At 39.5% G+C, this 15773-nt stretch overlaps 1 protein-coding gene across 1 annotated transcript in view; it reads left to right on the top strand.

Moving 5' to 3' along the window:
• Positions 1–208: 208 nt before the first annotated feature.
• Positions 209–15773, top strand: part of SNTG2 (syntrophin gamma 2) — a 285035-nt gene continuing 269470 nt past the window's right edge. The window contains exon 1 of the mRNA XM_075747252.1: positions 209–608. Within this exon, the coding sequence (XP_075603367.1) occupies positions 537–608 (72 nt within the window). The 5' untranslated portion in view covers positions 209–536. The remainder of the gene's footprint in view (positions 609–15773) is intronic.

Raw genomic sequence — 15773 nt, 5'->3', positions numbered from 1 at the left:
CCAAATCCACCCTTGCCTCGGGCCGCCGCTCCGCGGGGAAGCGGCTCTGAGCGGGAGCCAAGCGGGAACCCCGCGGGGCGGCGCGGGCGGGCCGTGCCGTGCCGCACCGTGCCGCACCGTGCCGAGCCGAGCCGAGCCGTGCCGTGCCGTGCCGGGGAGGAGCCCCGCAGCGCTCGTAGCAGCACCCAGAGCCCGGCTGAGGGGATGCGGCCGCAGAGGGGAGGGGAGCGAAAGCGGCGGCGCCTTCCCCCCGGAGAAGAGCGAAGTTAAATAGCTAACGCCACTTCGCCGCCTTCCTCTCCCCTTCTGGCTCCGAGCCTCCGGCGAACCCCTGCACGTCCCACCCCCCGCCCGCCCTGCTGGTGGCGCCGCCCCGCCCGGGCCGCGGGGCAGAGCGCGGAGCGGTGCGAACCTGCCCCACGGAGCCCGGACGCCGGCGCCGCCGGTAGGGGCGGGCGTTTGGGAGTCGGTGCCTGAGGCGCCGCGTCCCGCCGAGTCGCCCGTCTGAGAGGACTACGCCAGCTGCATGGGAGGAGATGAGCGTGGCGGGGAAACAGCCTCCTCCAGCACCGCTCGAGCGACCCGGCAGCCTCCTCGTCCCCACCTGGGCAAGTACTCGCTTTCCCCTCAGCCCGTCCCGGTACCAACTCCCGCGGCGGGGCGGGAGGTGGGGAGGGTCCCGCCAGCGGCGCTGCCTGGAGGGCGGGAGGGAGGCGCCTGCGTGAGGGGACCGGGAAGCGGGGCGGTGCAGGCCCGGCCTGCCAGCCCCATACGATGCCGAGGGACTGTCGAAGGAACGAGGCGGCAGCTGCCGAAGCTCAGCGCGGCTCCCTCAGGAGGGGCGCCCGTCTTCCCGCGCTTCGTCCCCTCAGCCCGACACCGGCCGCCGGGGTGAGGAGCCGGGCGGGTGGGGTTTGTACCTGCTGTGATCGCGATTTTCAACCTGCCGTGACAGGTTGCAGCGTGAGGGTCGTGTTTCCCGGGGACAGCGTTGAATCGGTCGGTTTGTAACCCAGCTGCAAGCCTGTGCTGACAAAAAAAAATAATAAAAAAATCAGCTGCTTCGACGGATTTAGCACCTCACGCACTTTTAAGAGAAGCCCGTGAGGGAGTTGGAAAATAACTTGCTACTTCACGGCAGCGTATTTGGAAAATCATTTATGAATGATGCCCTCTGACGGCGGTTCTTAGCTGTCCCTGATTTATGTAAAATGTAGTAGGTATGCCCTGCGTGCCTTTTAAAATCATTACAGACTCTGTGGTTTAATGTGCCAGTCTTTATGGTATGTGAAGTTGTTTTGTCGAAGTGCAATCACAGTGCTTTTCAGTCACTGTCTAAAAAGTTATGCATTGGATTTATATAAAATAGTTTACCAGTGCTAAAATAAACATCCCTTTAATTTTTTTTTGCCTTGTCCTTCGAGCTGTTTCTGTGACCACAACCTTGAAGTTTTTAAAGAACTGTGTTATCTTGCTCCTGTTTTATCCAGAGTGTTGTTTAGAAGGCATCTCAGCTGCATGAAGGATGACTTAGACATGTTCCCTCTCACAGTGAATTCATAACTGCTTTGAGCCTCTGTAATTGTAAGACAGAGTAAATCTTTGGAAGATGTAAGTGTAGGAGCAAAGGGTGGACAATACCTGACATCATAAGTGTGTATGACAACTGCACAGAAATGTGTGGAAATGAACTGGTGTGTTGTCCTAGCTGGCTTTTGCACTGTATGCACTGTATATTTGCATCTTGCTTTCGACTATGTGTGAAGAGATGCAAACATTTAACCTTTGGGTTTTTAGAATTTCTGTAATTCAAAATGAAGTAATCAAAGTAAACCTACTGTAGAATCGTCTGTGTTTTAAAGCTGTTCCACAGCTCTTAATTTGTAAGACCTGTTCCTGAACTGCAAAAATAATCTGTGCAGCAATTACCTAAAATGTTAACAGCTGAGTAGGTTGTATGCCAGTTCAGAATATTTCAGCATTAAAGGTGAGGGATAATCACTATCATTAGGTGAAATTTATGACTGGTATTCTTGTAGTTGTGTTAAATGTATATGTTTAAGGCCAATAGGACATGCTGTTCCAGCTGAAATTCATGGGGCTTCTGCCTGGGGCCAAACCAGATGCTAAATGAATGGTGAACTGACCTTTTGGACCACAGTGGTAGGAATTAAAGGATTGTGGCTATGTAGTTTACCTGGAACCTAAATGGGAAATAGTGCCATGAATCTAAAGCTTTGGTAAGCTGTCTGTTTCCAATAAACACACAACAACTCAGTCTCACTTCCCAGAGTATTTTAAATAGAGATGTATGACAGAATGCATGTATATATAGTCTTACAAAAAGCCATATAGACTTAAGTTCAACAGGGACATCTTATGGCAGATGTTTATTTAGGTGAGTTCATAACTGCCTGGCTTCCCAGAGATACCACATACTCAACCTCTGCAGAGAATTATGCTCAAAATGTCTTAAAAAAATTAAGGACTTGTTTTATAATTAAATGTGTGATAAGTGCTCGACTTGAATTTTCTTGAGTTATTTAACAGTATTGTAATTGGGGTCTGTTTACCTTGCTAAAAGAAAAAAATGTATATTATCAATCTATTGACTGTGTCAATGGACATTTTTCTCAGAAATAAGATATAATAACACTAGTTACCATTTAACTACTAAATATTGCATGCTGAGTCCAATTCGTTGTTTGGGATTGTGGTAGCTAGGCAGTCTTAATACTTAATGGTGTATGTTTTGTTGTTTTTTTTTCTCTTCAGAAGGATGACAATTAAATACTACTCCTTGAAAAGTAATTCAGGATACATTTAAATTAAAGACAGCATGCTAGATTTGAAATAAAATACTAATGTATTTTGTGTGTTTGTATTAACACTAACAAGCTCTTTTAAGAATGTTTCTCACAATATATCTGTAAACTTCTTGAAGTGCAGTTGTTTATATTGTGTTCTATGGAACCGAAGTTTCAGTCAGTCAGTCTCTAATGTTTTGCCAGTCTGTTCTTAGTGTAATTTCTGATACTTGTTTCATTTTCATATTCTTTCTGAGCTGGTTTCAGAAAGCAGCATATGTTTCCTCTATCTGTAGTGAACTTTTTGTTCTGATTTCTCATATAATTCTTCCTCCTCTTTGCCGCTAGAAATACTCAAGAGGTCAAATCCCTTCGAAATTGTTACTCACTATGTCAGTGTGCCTGTGCCATGATTTTACGTGGATTTTACGGTCTCATTGATCTGGTATGCATTAGATACTGTGTTTTTCATTTTGTTGCTAAAAACATGAAAGGGAATGGTAGCCTTACAGTCACTCATACTATTGACATGCCAGGATTTTAGATGAAGAACTAAAAGTGTGTAGCTCATTGCCATGCATAAATAAACCTTGTCACTAGGTGTTTTTTGTTTAGAATGGGGACTATTCTCTTAAACTTCTGTTGTGACTGATGTAATAGACCCAGTTTTCTAGCAGCTTCCATACACAACCACAAAAAAGCTATCAGTAGACTTCCCCCCTCCCAACAGAAATCCAAAGGAAAAAGATGATGTGGAACTTCTTTGGATAGTGCTCTTTTCTGGAGTTACCAAAATTGTGAACTCAGTAAGAGGAAGAAATGCAGCACATGCAGATTTCTGTTCCTTTCCTCCTTTTTTTCACTATGTCTATGTAATTTATATACTTGGATAGAGATGCTAATATAAATATTTACTTTTTTTTTTTTCTTTTTGAAAGCAAGTCCTGGGGCATTGATGTTTTTTCACAATTTGGCACTCACCAATACAGAAGCTTCCTGAAAGTGAACACTAGGTGTCATGTTACCACAAACATCGGTGTCTTGCCTTTTCCCTATCTATCTTTTCAGGGTCAACGCTTAATCTTGCCATTTTCCTAAAATAGATGGCCACCATTAATATTCCATGCCAGTATTTTGGTAGGCTTGGACTGCATTCAGTCATAGTGTATGTAACTGTTAGAAGCTTCAACTTTCCCGCATTTTTAATTAAAAGTTCTGTCAGCACTGGGGTGGCATGGATTTCAAGATTATTACCAAGATCTGTCTATGCCACAATAAAAATCAATAGGATATACTTATTAATTGAAGCTTTTCCTCCTACACACTCATTTTCTATGAAAATTCCTTGCTGGGCAAAAGCTGATGTCAGAAACTTTTGTTGTGAAGTGAACAGAATTTGTCTTCTGATTTGGAGATGGAAAACACAAGAAAACAGATGATGGAGATTCGTGATAGGGAGGGGGTGTCCATGTATTCCATTGTGTGAAGCCTAATAATTACTTTCCAGTGCAAATTTTGTTGACTTCCCACTAATTTGGAAAGATATTTTTTCCCCTAAAAATCTGTGAAATTAATAGTTTTGAGATCCTATTAAAGAAATTTACCAAGCACTTCCTAAATATCAGAGTATGCAAATGTTTCACGTTTCTTCACTTGGCTTCCCTACCATCACAAACCAAATCTGAATTCTGCTTCTACCTGTACATACCTCCATGAAAACAGTTACCAAACTTTTTATCAAACTGATAAAAAACATATTCAAGCTTATGGCTTTAACATTTCAGTGGAAATGACTTGTGCTCACCTGCTGCTCTGAAAAACAACGTCTGATCTCTGAAAAAGAACAGTGTTGGTATTCTTTTTACACCTCAGATCTGTGTTTTGTATTGTAAGCAATTTTTTTCTGATGTTTTAAACATTTTATGAGATGAATATAAATAGAATTGCTTTCACTTGGAAGTGCGGAGACTGCCAAGAATAGAAATGGTAGCAGAGCTGAGCAGAAGGAACAGGGCACGACCGTGTTCCTACAACACTGACACCTAATATTGTTTGTCAGTGGCATCACGATAATAGAGACAGGGAACACAAATCAGACTCACTGAGGTTGAAAGGGACCTTGGGAGGTCCACAAGCCTAACCTCCTGAAAGCAGTGACCGTGCTGAATTCAGACTGAGTTGCTCAGGGCTTTTCCCATTGCATCTTTAAGACCTCCAAGGATGGAGACCACACAACTGGTCTGGGCAACCTTCTCTGCTGGGCTGTTTTCATGGTGAAGATGGGGGCTACTGTTAGCTCTTCCGCAGAGCTTCCTCTTCTTTACGTTCAAGCAAGCCCAGCTTACTCAGCCTCTCCTCACAGGGGAAGTGCTCCAGGCCCCTGACCATTTTGGTGGGCATTGATTGGATTTGCTCTTGTTTATCAGTGTGTTCCATTTATTGCAGGGCCCAAAACTGGATGCAGTCTAATGAGTGCCAAGTAAAGGGAAATGATTACGTGGATCATGTCTCTTGTTGCTGATGCCGTTAGCCTTCATGGCTGGCAGCGTGCGCTGGCGACTGTACAGCCTTCTGTCTACCAGGACAGAAGGATCCCTGTTCATTTTTTCTCTTTCCTCTGATGTCTCAGAGAGAAATCCTAAGCAATGAAAGTTCTTAAAAAGCAGATGGCTAGTAAAAGTGCCTCTTCTTTTCCTCCATTACTTAAGAGTGAATGCATAACTCGAGAGGAATTTAGCAGATTATTGTGCTTGCTTTTTTGTGTGCTGTTTCATGTACTTTTTTTCCACCAAAAGCAGGGAAAGGCTGATGCTGATTTTCATCTGAAGTTAAGATTCATTTACTATAAAAACTGTGTGTTAAAGTAAAGTACTTGGAAAAATTTAGTGGATTTTCTCATCCTTCATATTACTGACAAAGCTGACAGTTAAAGCCAACAGAGGTCCAAGATTGTACTTCTCTCCAGACACCCTTTGTCAGTAACACTCATTTAATACAGATATCTAAATTTTTTTGTCTGTTTTCTTTGAAAAAGGCTGGCTGATTCTCCCATTTTGAACTCCTCTGTACCTGCTTGTCTGAATTTTCTGTCTGAAGAACAGTGTGACTCCAGCAAGTGCTGTCATGCTGGAGCCCTTCTGCCACTTTTTATTTATGCATATCAGCAGGCAGATTTCTGTAATGAGATTTACAAACTCTCTAAAGGATATAACCTTGAAGAGCTGGAACCCTTTAGCACAATCTAATCAATATTACCTCATTTATCATCTCCTTGTGAAGTTCAGATTGTAGTAGGGACAAAATGCATTTGTAGTATTTGGAGAAGTTCTGGGCAGGAAAATCGATGCAAAACCTCAGTTGTACTGTATTTAAAGAGGTACAGTACATGCTCACACTGTACGATACCGTAAAACCATTAGCCTTACGGTGCTTCTCTCCACCATGCCAAACTTGCAGGACTGTTTATGCCTGTTGTTCTGGGATTTTTGCATTTCCACAGTTAATATGAGACTTCTAAGTCACCAGATAAATAAAATCTGAGGAGAAACTTTTCCCCTGAACAGGCAACTTCTATGTAATGTGATCTGCTCTGCAAAGTGCATCCAGAGTAGCTTTTTTCATAGGTGGTTATCATCCACACTATAAACATTCTTCCCAGAATCTGAGCGGCCAAGTCTCATAGTACTTCCTGGTCTAAAGCAGTATTGACTTCCACACTTTACTTACAGAGATGTGTAACAGAGAGGGGTTATTTAATTTGTTGAGGACCACGGAAGCAGTCTTATCCAGATAGAGATGGAATCAAAGCTTTTTGGTGTCAAATCTATATCATCAGCTCTTGGTGATTATTCGTTGCCACAAAATGGAAGTTTGGTGGTTGTAGCTTTTGATGGGGATTCCCTTTTTATGCCCAGTTTTGCGGGACGGCTAACAACAAATGGAAAAAGTTCAAATGGGGCTCAGAGTTGCTCAACCTGTGTTTTATGATGCGCTACTTTCACACAGCTGTTGGAAATACAGTGTGTTGGCTTCACTGTGCATGCCGGTGAACAGAACTTCCTCAGTGCTAATATTCTGGTTCCTACTACATCTATCTAGCTGTACACTGGATAAACTGTAAATAGGATACTGAGTTTCAGAGTACACTGTGAAGTGGGTGAGCATTATTTTTCCTACTTTGGATTGAGAACATTGTCTTTCAGTACTTTACATTTCCTGGATATGTGATGAAACATCCCCAAAGATTAGATGAAGAATGTTAAGGTTTTCTTCCGTATCTCAATTAGATGTATTTTTTTTCATGTGTAACTCATGCACTATTCTGTCCAATCCGATAATGGATGCGGACTTCTTTGGAGAACACTCATTCATTTAACTTATAAGCACAAGCATAATTGCTTCTGCTGCCTGTGTATCTAAGTAATAGTATATTTAGCATCACCAAGAATATGGATATATGTAACATGAAAAATGCAGAAGGACAAGCATACACATTCAAAACAGTGCTAAGTAATAAGGGAGATAGTAATGAATATTTATTTTGTTTCCTCTATAGAACCTGTCTTTTTCCTCTAAGTGTATGTAAAACTATTAGGTTTATTGGAGGAAGGTGTCAGAACAATTGATCTCATATTGGATGTCACAAGGATGCATGCGTATTTGAAAACTGTTTGTCACAAGGGTATGTTGCTATCTTCCTCTCCAGCAAAGCCTGTTCAATCAACAGGCCAGGAGATAGATTTTTCATTTGTTTCACTGGCTGCAGCTAAGATGTAGGTTCTGCAAGGAAATTCATAGGCACATATCTTTCCATACAAATCTCATCTAACTGTATTAAATCATGTTTTTAGAAAGGCTTAAGGAATTACTCACAGGTGTTGTGGTGTTAATATAATGCAAGTTTCTTCTATACTAATAAAGTATTCTACTCTATTCAAGCAAGCATTACAATCTAATGTTATATGATGTGTCTTTTCCTCTTTTTTTTTCCGACATATCCTGTTGTCTTATGCAGCATTTTTGTAAATGTAGCATTTAGATGTTCTTCCACCACCTTTCACGAGCCCTGATGGAACGGCAATATAAGGGTATACTGTAATCTGTGCTGTGTGCTCATTTTCGTAATACAGTTGAATCATAAGTAAGCATATGTTGCCAGTTCAGTCTGACAGTCTTGTTTTGTTTTGTAGCTATTGCTTTTTATAAAATCTTTTCCTTTTCTAGTTTTGAATTGTCAGTGTAGTTATCAGTTGCATCAACACACCGTTTCATGCAACTATTTATTGTACTTTTAATTTAAAAGATGAATTAATTACTAAGGCATCTGGTGCATCATATGGTGCATATGCTGGAAGTGCTAAACAGGATAGTCTTTTTTAAATAATAAGAGAAAAATGACATTACATAAAAGGATTAGACTTCTTTAGTGGGCTTTGAAGAGTAACTGTACTAAAATTTCCAAGTCTATTATTCATGGTTTTGTGATCATTAAAGGAATCTTTGATTCTATTGGAACAAGTGTGCATACCTGTATGTATATGTGAAAAATAGCAGGGGAAAAAAGACATTATTTTCTAACAAGAACTTTATTATACATGGGTTAGTTATATGATACTTCTTCCGAGTGATAATCACAGAATGGGTTATGGTTAGTTCCATTTACAATTCATAAGGCAAGAATTTTCTATTCTTACTGTCTATGGAAATTATATATCCTCCAAGTTAATCAAACACTAAATTAAGAACTTCTCAGTCTTCAGATAAACCATAGGTAACAGATAACACTTCAACTCACTGTATCTAACTCCACGCAAACCTCCAGTTTCCTTGGTATACTTACGATAATCTTCACACTCATTTTACATTAGAAAATCTACCGTAGCCAAAATTACCAACTAACATCAGTTTTATAAGGTTGAATTACTAATTTGTTACATAGTATCATCCCCAAGAGAAGGATGGCAGAAATTTGATATCGGCCAATTTATTCACTGTTTACAGTTATATTATCTTTGATCCCAATCAAGTGTAATTTGATATGTATCACCCTTTTTACTTATAAAGTTTCAAAAGATGAGGCTTAAATCTATCCCGTGTACCTTCCATTTACAAAAATTATTTTCTCCATTGAAATTAAACTTCCAGAAGATTAACGGCTGTGGGTTTTTTCCGTGTTAAATGTGACATTAACAAAAGCATGGCACCATCACAACTCAGTTTAAGCAATCAAGGTTGGAGATATACCAGGATGCATTGATCTCAAAGAACTTTCAAAAGCAACATGATCTTTTCAGAAAACATTCCAACAAGAACGCAGTCTGCTTTAAGCATATCTAGCTTAGGAATAGGTGGGTACTCCTAAAGGTAGGTGGTCCAGGAAGCAAGTCTGAAGTCTGAATTGTTAGAATGCTACCAAAACAACCTACTGGTGAGAATTAATGAACTGAAATTGTTTAGATATGATTTGCACACACAACCCCAAAGAGCTTTCTGTTGTTTATGACAGACAGACAATATAAATTGTAGCTTGGAAGAATGCTTCCTTCTACTGACTCTTACTACCTGTAATTGAACCTTTAGAGTAAGAAAACAAAATTTCGATTTGTAATTCTTACCAAGGGCAATGTTGTAGCAGTTGGAATGATCTGTGACTGATACACTCAAGAATATGTCTTTCACAGGTCTGGAAAGAGGAAAAATGGGTAATCTTTTACTGACTCCAACTCAGGAAAAAACCCAAACCAACGACAATTAAGAATCTGACTTGATTTGGTTTTTTGTCACCTCGTCATTTTTTAGTTTGTTGTGTGACCAACTGTGTTTATGTGCTGTTGTGCTTATGTACTCCTCTTCTTCTGAACTTCACTTGTTTCTGTTCCTTCTTTATAATCTTTGCTTTACTACTAAAGAAAGAAATAAGATTTTCAGGCTTTCTCATTAGCTGAACATGTATTCTTTGTAGATGCTCCATTTCACAGTTTAGCACACTTGTTCACAAGAAGTAAACAAAGATGAAGAGAGGAGAAAATTGTTTTTAAAGAACAGAAGCATTATAGGGTAGTTATTAAAGGGAATGGATGTGAAAGGAGTGAGTAGCCAGACGGTGTTACCTAGACCTCAGGAAGCTCTGAGGTTTTTTTCTGGGTGACTTGTATCTGTATGTAGTAGGAAAAGTCTATACTTTAGTCTCTGCTATGTCTGTTTCTTCTTTTCAGCTTGCAGAAGTTTGATAGACTTTCATAAATGCCAGTAAGATTAACTTAATGTCTATTGGGTGTAGTTTTCATAGCTAAATATAATTAAATGCAGTAAACCTGCTTGAATTGACTGTAATTCTCATAATTCTAGTGTCATTTTAGTATGACCAGGGTCAATCTAATTCTGTTCCACAAAAACATCTTCTTTCATCAATTTATAGCATAAAATGAAGACTGCATCCTTTACAATTTATAAAACTTCCCCTCTACTAGTTCAATATGTGATTCATTGTGAAGTGCCACAAAAAAAGTGCGAAGAGTGCTTCATGTATATTTTTTAAGCAATTAGTGCTGTCTGCTCTGGGAGAACTATAAAAATATTTTTATATTTTGAAAATTACCTCCAGACTATGCTGCCTTACAAAAGTTATGACTTAGCCCAGCATATCTAGCAGAAGTAAGATAAATAAAATCCACTGACCTATTGCCATGGTTTATGGCACTGAGATGCAAGATGAATATAATGCAGTTCTATAAATTCCTTTTGGATGGAATTTATAAGTGGTAAAAAGTAGATTGTATTGTGGAGCATCATTATTTTTTGAGTATTTCTGTGAAACTTAGGCAAACAGATGCAGTCAAGAGAGTGTTATCAATATAAATTGAAAAACTCTTGTCAGAGAGAGAAGGGATCTTTCCTGTTTAAATTAAATAATCATTCTCCAAAATGAAAGATGAGTAAACATTATTTAGGGCTAAGGATAGTATTTCTCTGTGACTGACTTGTCTGACTGTAATCTCTGCTTTTATTTGTGGTGGTGATGTTTCATTAGAAGGGCTTCTGCTCACTGAGAGCCAATTCTCTATCTTATATTTAATTGGATGTGACTTAAAAGAACAATCCAAGGAGTAGTCTATGTTCTCTGTATATGATCTGCAATAAATACTAAAAAGTATTTTATTTCTTAAATGTAATGGAAAATTGTAATCTTGAACATTATTGCACAGAATAAAAATTTAGATATTCTAATTGTAAATTGCAATCTAAATAGTCTCTCATAAACTTTCTTGATATTTACAGATCAAGTATCTTGTGGAATTAATTTCATGTTCTTATGTGAAATTCAGGTGCTTTCACTAATGAGCTCTACAGATACATTTTATGACTGTTTCAATTAACTGGAACATAACAACTTGTCTTAGTTTTTCAAGACTTAGTAGTCGTCCAGTCTCTCCAGTGGTAGTACAAGGTAACCTGCGATTTAGAGGTACAGCCATACCTTGAGGTCTGGGAGTTTTGTTGGATGTGGTCAAGTAACTGCTGTAGGAGCAGATGAATACTCCATTCAGATCGTACCGTTCTGAAGATAGCTTTTGGTATCCTTTCCCTTCTGTAGGTGGGAATTACTGGCTACCAATTACACTAAGAAGGCCATGGCACAGCTCTAAGCACTACAATGCATTTGATCATACTGTTAAACTGTTAGCATTTTCCTTAGCATAATTTTGTCCTAGGCTAATTAGCAGTCTTCCAGTCAATATCCAGACTGTGACTTGGGACCATAACTGTGGGCAGCATGATTGTGGTTCACATCTTAGGGAGGGCAAGAGTGCTTAGATTCACTGATAGAAACTGTGCCAGCTGACCTTCAGGCCATTAGCTGCTTCATTTACTAGTATAGATGCCACTGCTTAGACTTGTCCTCTTTGCTGTAGCTGTCCCATTTGTCAGTGATACTAACCTGATGTGCTTAGAAGTGTTTGAGACTTGCTGACCCTTTTATTCAGGGGAATTTACCACCAGTGAGTTGAGTAAAGAACTTAGTTATTTTCAAAACAAACACATATTTGTATACTCTGTGGTTTGCAGAACAAAGCATAAAATGGTGATGGAAAATATTCCATTCCAAAGAGTCTTTCTTTCATCCTAGGACATGTGCATTAATATTTTACTTTGAATTAGGGAAATGCTTTTCAGGTGAATCTCATTATCATCCTTATTCATTACCGTGCAGTCTGTGTTTTAAAGTGGTTTGGAGTGCATCAAAGGTACATCCTGTGTTGGTAAGTGGTGCATCTGAACACGAGTAGATTTATGGAGTAAAACAGAGGGACTGAGCATTCATACTATATGAATCTCTGGGGTTTTATTTCAGATTAACTCTAGCCTGATCCTGTGGACTGAACACCTATTAGTGGTTGGGCTCTCTAGGTTTGCCTGTAGACCATACCTCCAGCTCATCTGCTCTGAGACCACGCATGAGAAGTGAGAGTGACTGGGGGAGATTTTCTTCAAAAATCTCCTTTAGTGTGAATTAAAATGCTGATACAGAAGCACCCAAGCTGAATGTCTTTCAGATGAACTAAACTGAAAGGTGTTTCATAGATGCACTTGATTAATTGCAGCCACTAATGGGGGTTTAGTCCATGGGACCATGCTATAGCAAGTCTAAAATGAAACCTCCCCAAAATGCTCATGGTAGGAGTGTTGTGTTCTTGACAAAAGCAGTTTTGCTCTGCAGATCTACTCTTGTAATGCATTACACTCTGTCTGGATATAGGCTCAATAAATTCGATTCTATGTTTTTATATTCCAAATGTGATTAAAAGATGCAGCCATCTTATCTGTGCTCTCTCCCTCTCTCTCTCTCTGTCCCTAGTAGTGTACAAAGGATGAGAGTACCTGTCTCTTCTTGTCTTCCCCTGCTAAACTCCCACTTTCCTTAGAATATTTAGGCTCTAGTGTAATGCGTAGCAGTGTACATCATACTGAAAGAATAAATGTTGATGGCTCTTTCTCTTCCTCTTTCTTACTACTCCTTCCCAATTTTCTTACATTTCAGAAGGTGTGATTTGGAGTATTATTCTCAGATGTGCTATGAGAAGTAAGATGGAAAATATTCCTTCAATTTGCAAATTCCCATAGTTACACAAACTGAGGAACTCTAAAGAACTTATATTGCTTGTTTTGCTCTTCTTCATGGACTGCAGGGTACTCATCATTACTTAGTTCTTTTAAGATGTGAGGCAGAGCAGAATGGTGAAGAATATTCCAGGCAGCAGATGAGTAATTTTTGAGGCATGCAAAACACCCTCTTTTTTGCTGGAGGAAATGATTCTTCCTATTAATTTCTCAGGAGAAGTTAGGAAATAAACTTCCCTAATAAATAGGGAGGAGATTAGAGTAAAAAAAAAAAAATCTTTTGAAAAGAATATTTGAGGCACTTTAATTCTGGTTTAAAGCATCCTCGAACAAGAGATAACACCCATAACCTAGCAGTAACGTAAGGCTTTTTCTGCCTAAAAAGCTCAATATACAAATGTGACTGCAGTTCCCAGAGCCCTAATGACTTAATTCCTGGTTACTCTCAGTTCCTGTTGCAGGTTGCCAGGTCTTGCTAGTATCTTGACTGTTAGAATAGAAGAGAGTATATGACATGAAGTTTTCTCATTATGGATCGACCGAATGGCAGGAGAAAGAACTTTTCTGATTTGATTAAGGACAATATACATGTCTCTTCATGCATTACCAATGTCTGTTTATAAACATTTCTTGCTATTGTATCAGGTTTGATATTGTACTTCGGCTGGCATTTTGCTCTACTGTTCTTGCTTGTGTACTGTGGGACCATGCTCTTGATAAGGACACTGCCCCTGCCTGCCTCATGACCACCCTGAGCTCTCTGCTTACCTTCCCTGGTAGAGCAGCCCACTCTTGCTGTTCCCTGGCACCTGGAGACCCAAGTTGATTAGGATCAGATTGAGTTGATTAATTTGCATTTCTTTACTCCTTTGGCTTCACTCCTTTTTTTTTTTTTTTTGCTGCAGTTGAAGTCTGCTGTTACTTCGTCTGGTCTTTTACAGTAGGGTATTTGCTCTCTGCAGCAGCTTTCTGTGTATCTGAAGACTGTCAATATATCTTCTGTAGTATAAGCAGCATCAGGCACTGAGTCTTTGAATCATGCATTTTCTTTGCTATTGACTTTTTTCAGTTGGCCTATATCTGTCCGTAAAAATTGTTTATGGGACTCCAACTGTGGTCTGGTCAATATGCTGAATCAAGCAGGATTACTCCAGACGTATCTCATGAAGTACTCATAATTACACATCCTGCAGCATGAAATAGATGGTTGACTTACGTTCGGCTTGTGATTTTCGCCTAATCCTCCAATTTCTTGTACGAAAGAAAGGTTCTGATGTTTTTGTAGGTGTTTCTTTCTGTTAAAATGATTTCGTGAGCTTGATGCTGCTAAGCTGTTGGTTTTTAGCATCCAGATTTACAGCCTTTTTGATAGCAGAATCCCTTTATATCACTGCAAAGTGAACACTGTTCTGTGGGTAGTGACCATGTTCTGGGTATTATTAACAGGTTCACAACTGAATTGATCATGATGAAATTTAAACACTTATTTAAACATGAGTTCTTTTTATAGCAGTGATAACCAATTTAAATGTTTGAGTTGGAGCTACTTGTGTGATTTCTGTATAGCACATTCTGTAAAGAGTATTCAGAGCTATACACACTAACCAAGTCCACAAATCTACTACCACTCATTTGCTTGGTATATGTGGGAGGAACAGGATTATTAATTGCTGCTAGTTTATTTCATTAATTGCATGGAAGAATTATTCTGCTTAAATTGCTGCTTAGTCTTTGTGCAGCAAAGTAAACTCAGGAATTTGTAGTTCAGGAATTGGAAACCTTTCAGAAATGGTATGCCATATAGCATGCTGCTTACACCCACATGTATCTATGCATGTCTATTTTATGTTTTTCTGCTTTGCCAGCCTAGAGCTAAGTTTCAGTTGAAGCTGGGAGAGTCTGCCTCTTAAAGGTAAGATATCTGAAATATCTAGGTAGTATGTGAGATCATGATTCCTAGATGCAAGGTTCAGCTTTAAATTTGGTGGAATCTCCATCCTTAGAGATGCACAAAGTCATCGAGCAACCTGTTCCCATGCAGTTTCATGGTGAAGGTGTTTTTCATTCATTCCAATTGTAATTCTAATAATTATTTCTAAAAATAAGAAAATGAATAAACACAAGTAGATGAAAGCCACCTTTCCAAAGTTGTTTTACCACTCACCGTCTTCTCCTCTAAAGGAGAAAATCTGTAGAAGAGTGCAGTCTTGAGGATTATGTAATATCTTCACTATCTCTATTCTTCTTCACAGTTTTTGACTATCAGAGTTATTTTATGAAGGAGAGTAAAGGAAGCCTGAATTACAGACATTTTTCGGAGTGTATTTAATAAAGATTTGGCCATGACATTTATCTTCTTGATCAAGGAAACTTCTGGATCTCAGTGATGTAAGATCTTAGTGTATCTTCATACTAATAAACAGAATTATATTCTGTCTCACTGTGACTGACTTTGCTGCATGAGATTATTTTTGTAATGGTGAAATCTGTAGCTAAGTAGGTCCAACCATCTCTCCATCCAGAGTGGAGTCACGTACTGGAAACCTCCTCCATGAGCAAGAATATCTGACACAATACTGAGGATGTCAGGTAGACTTGGCAGGATAAGAGCTTTGTGAAACAGGGAAGTCATAACTAAGCTTCAGTGCAAAGATGCAGCAAAGATGGACTATAAAGGAGGAATTTAGAAACATTGCATGGTTGTGTGGGAATGATGTCAGGACAGTCAAAGCTCAACTGGAGTTAAGACTTGCAAGGGACGCTGTGGGCAACAAGAAGAGCTTCTATCACTTTATTAATAATAAAAGGCTGAACGAGGGAAATGTGGGACTGTTGCTGAATGGGGCA

Source organism: Balearica regulorum, chromosome 3 (assembly GCF_011004875.1).
Source record: "Balearica regulorum gibbericeps isolate bBalReg1 chromosome 3, bBalReg1.pri, whole genome shotgun sequence".
Classification (NCBI taxonomy): Eukaryota; Metazoa; Chordata; class Aves; order Gruiformes; family Gruidae; genus Balearica; species Balearica regulorum.
Note: the sequence above shows the minus strand (reverse complement) of the source record. Positions and strands in the feature narration are given on the sequence as shown.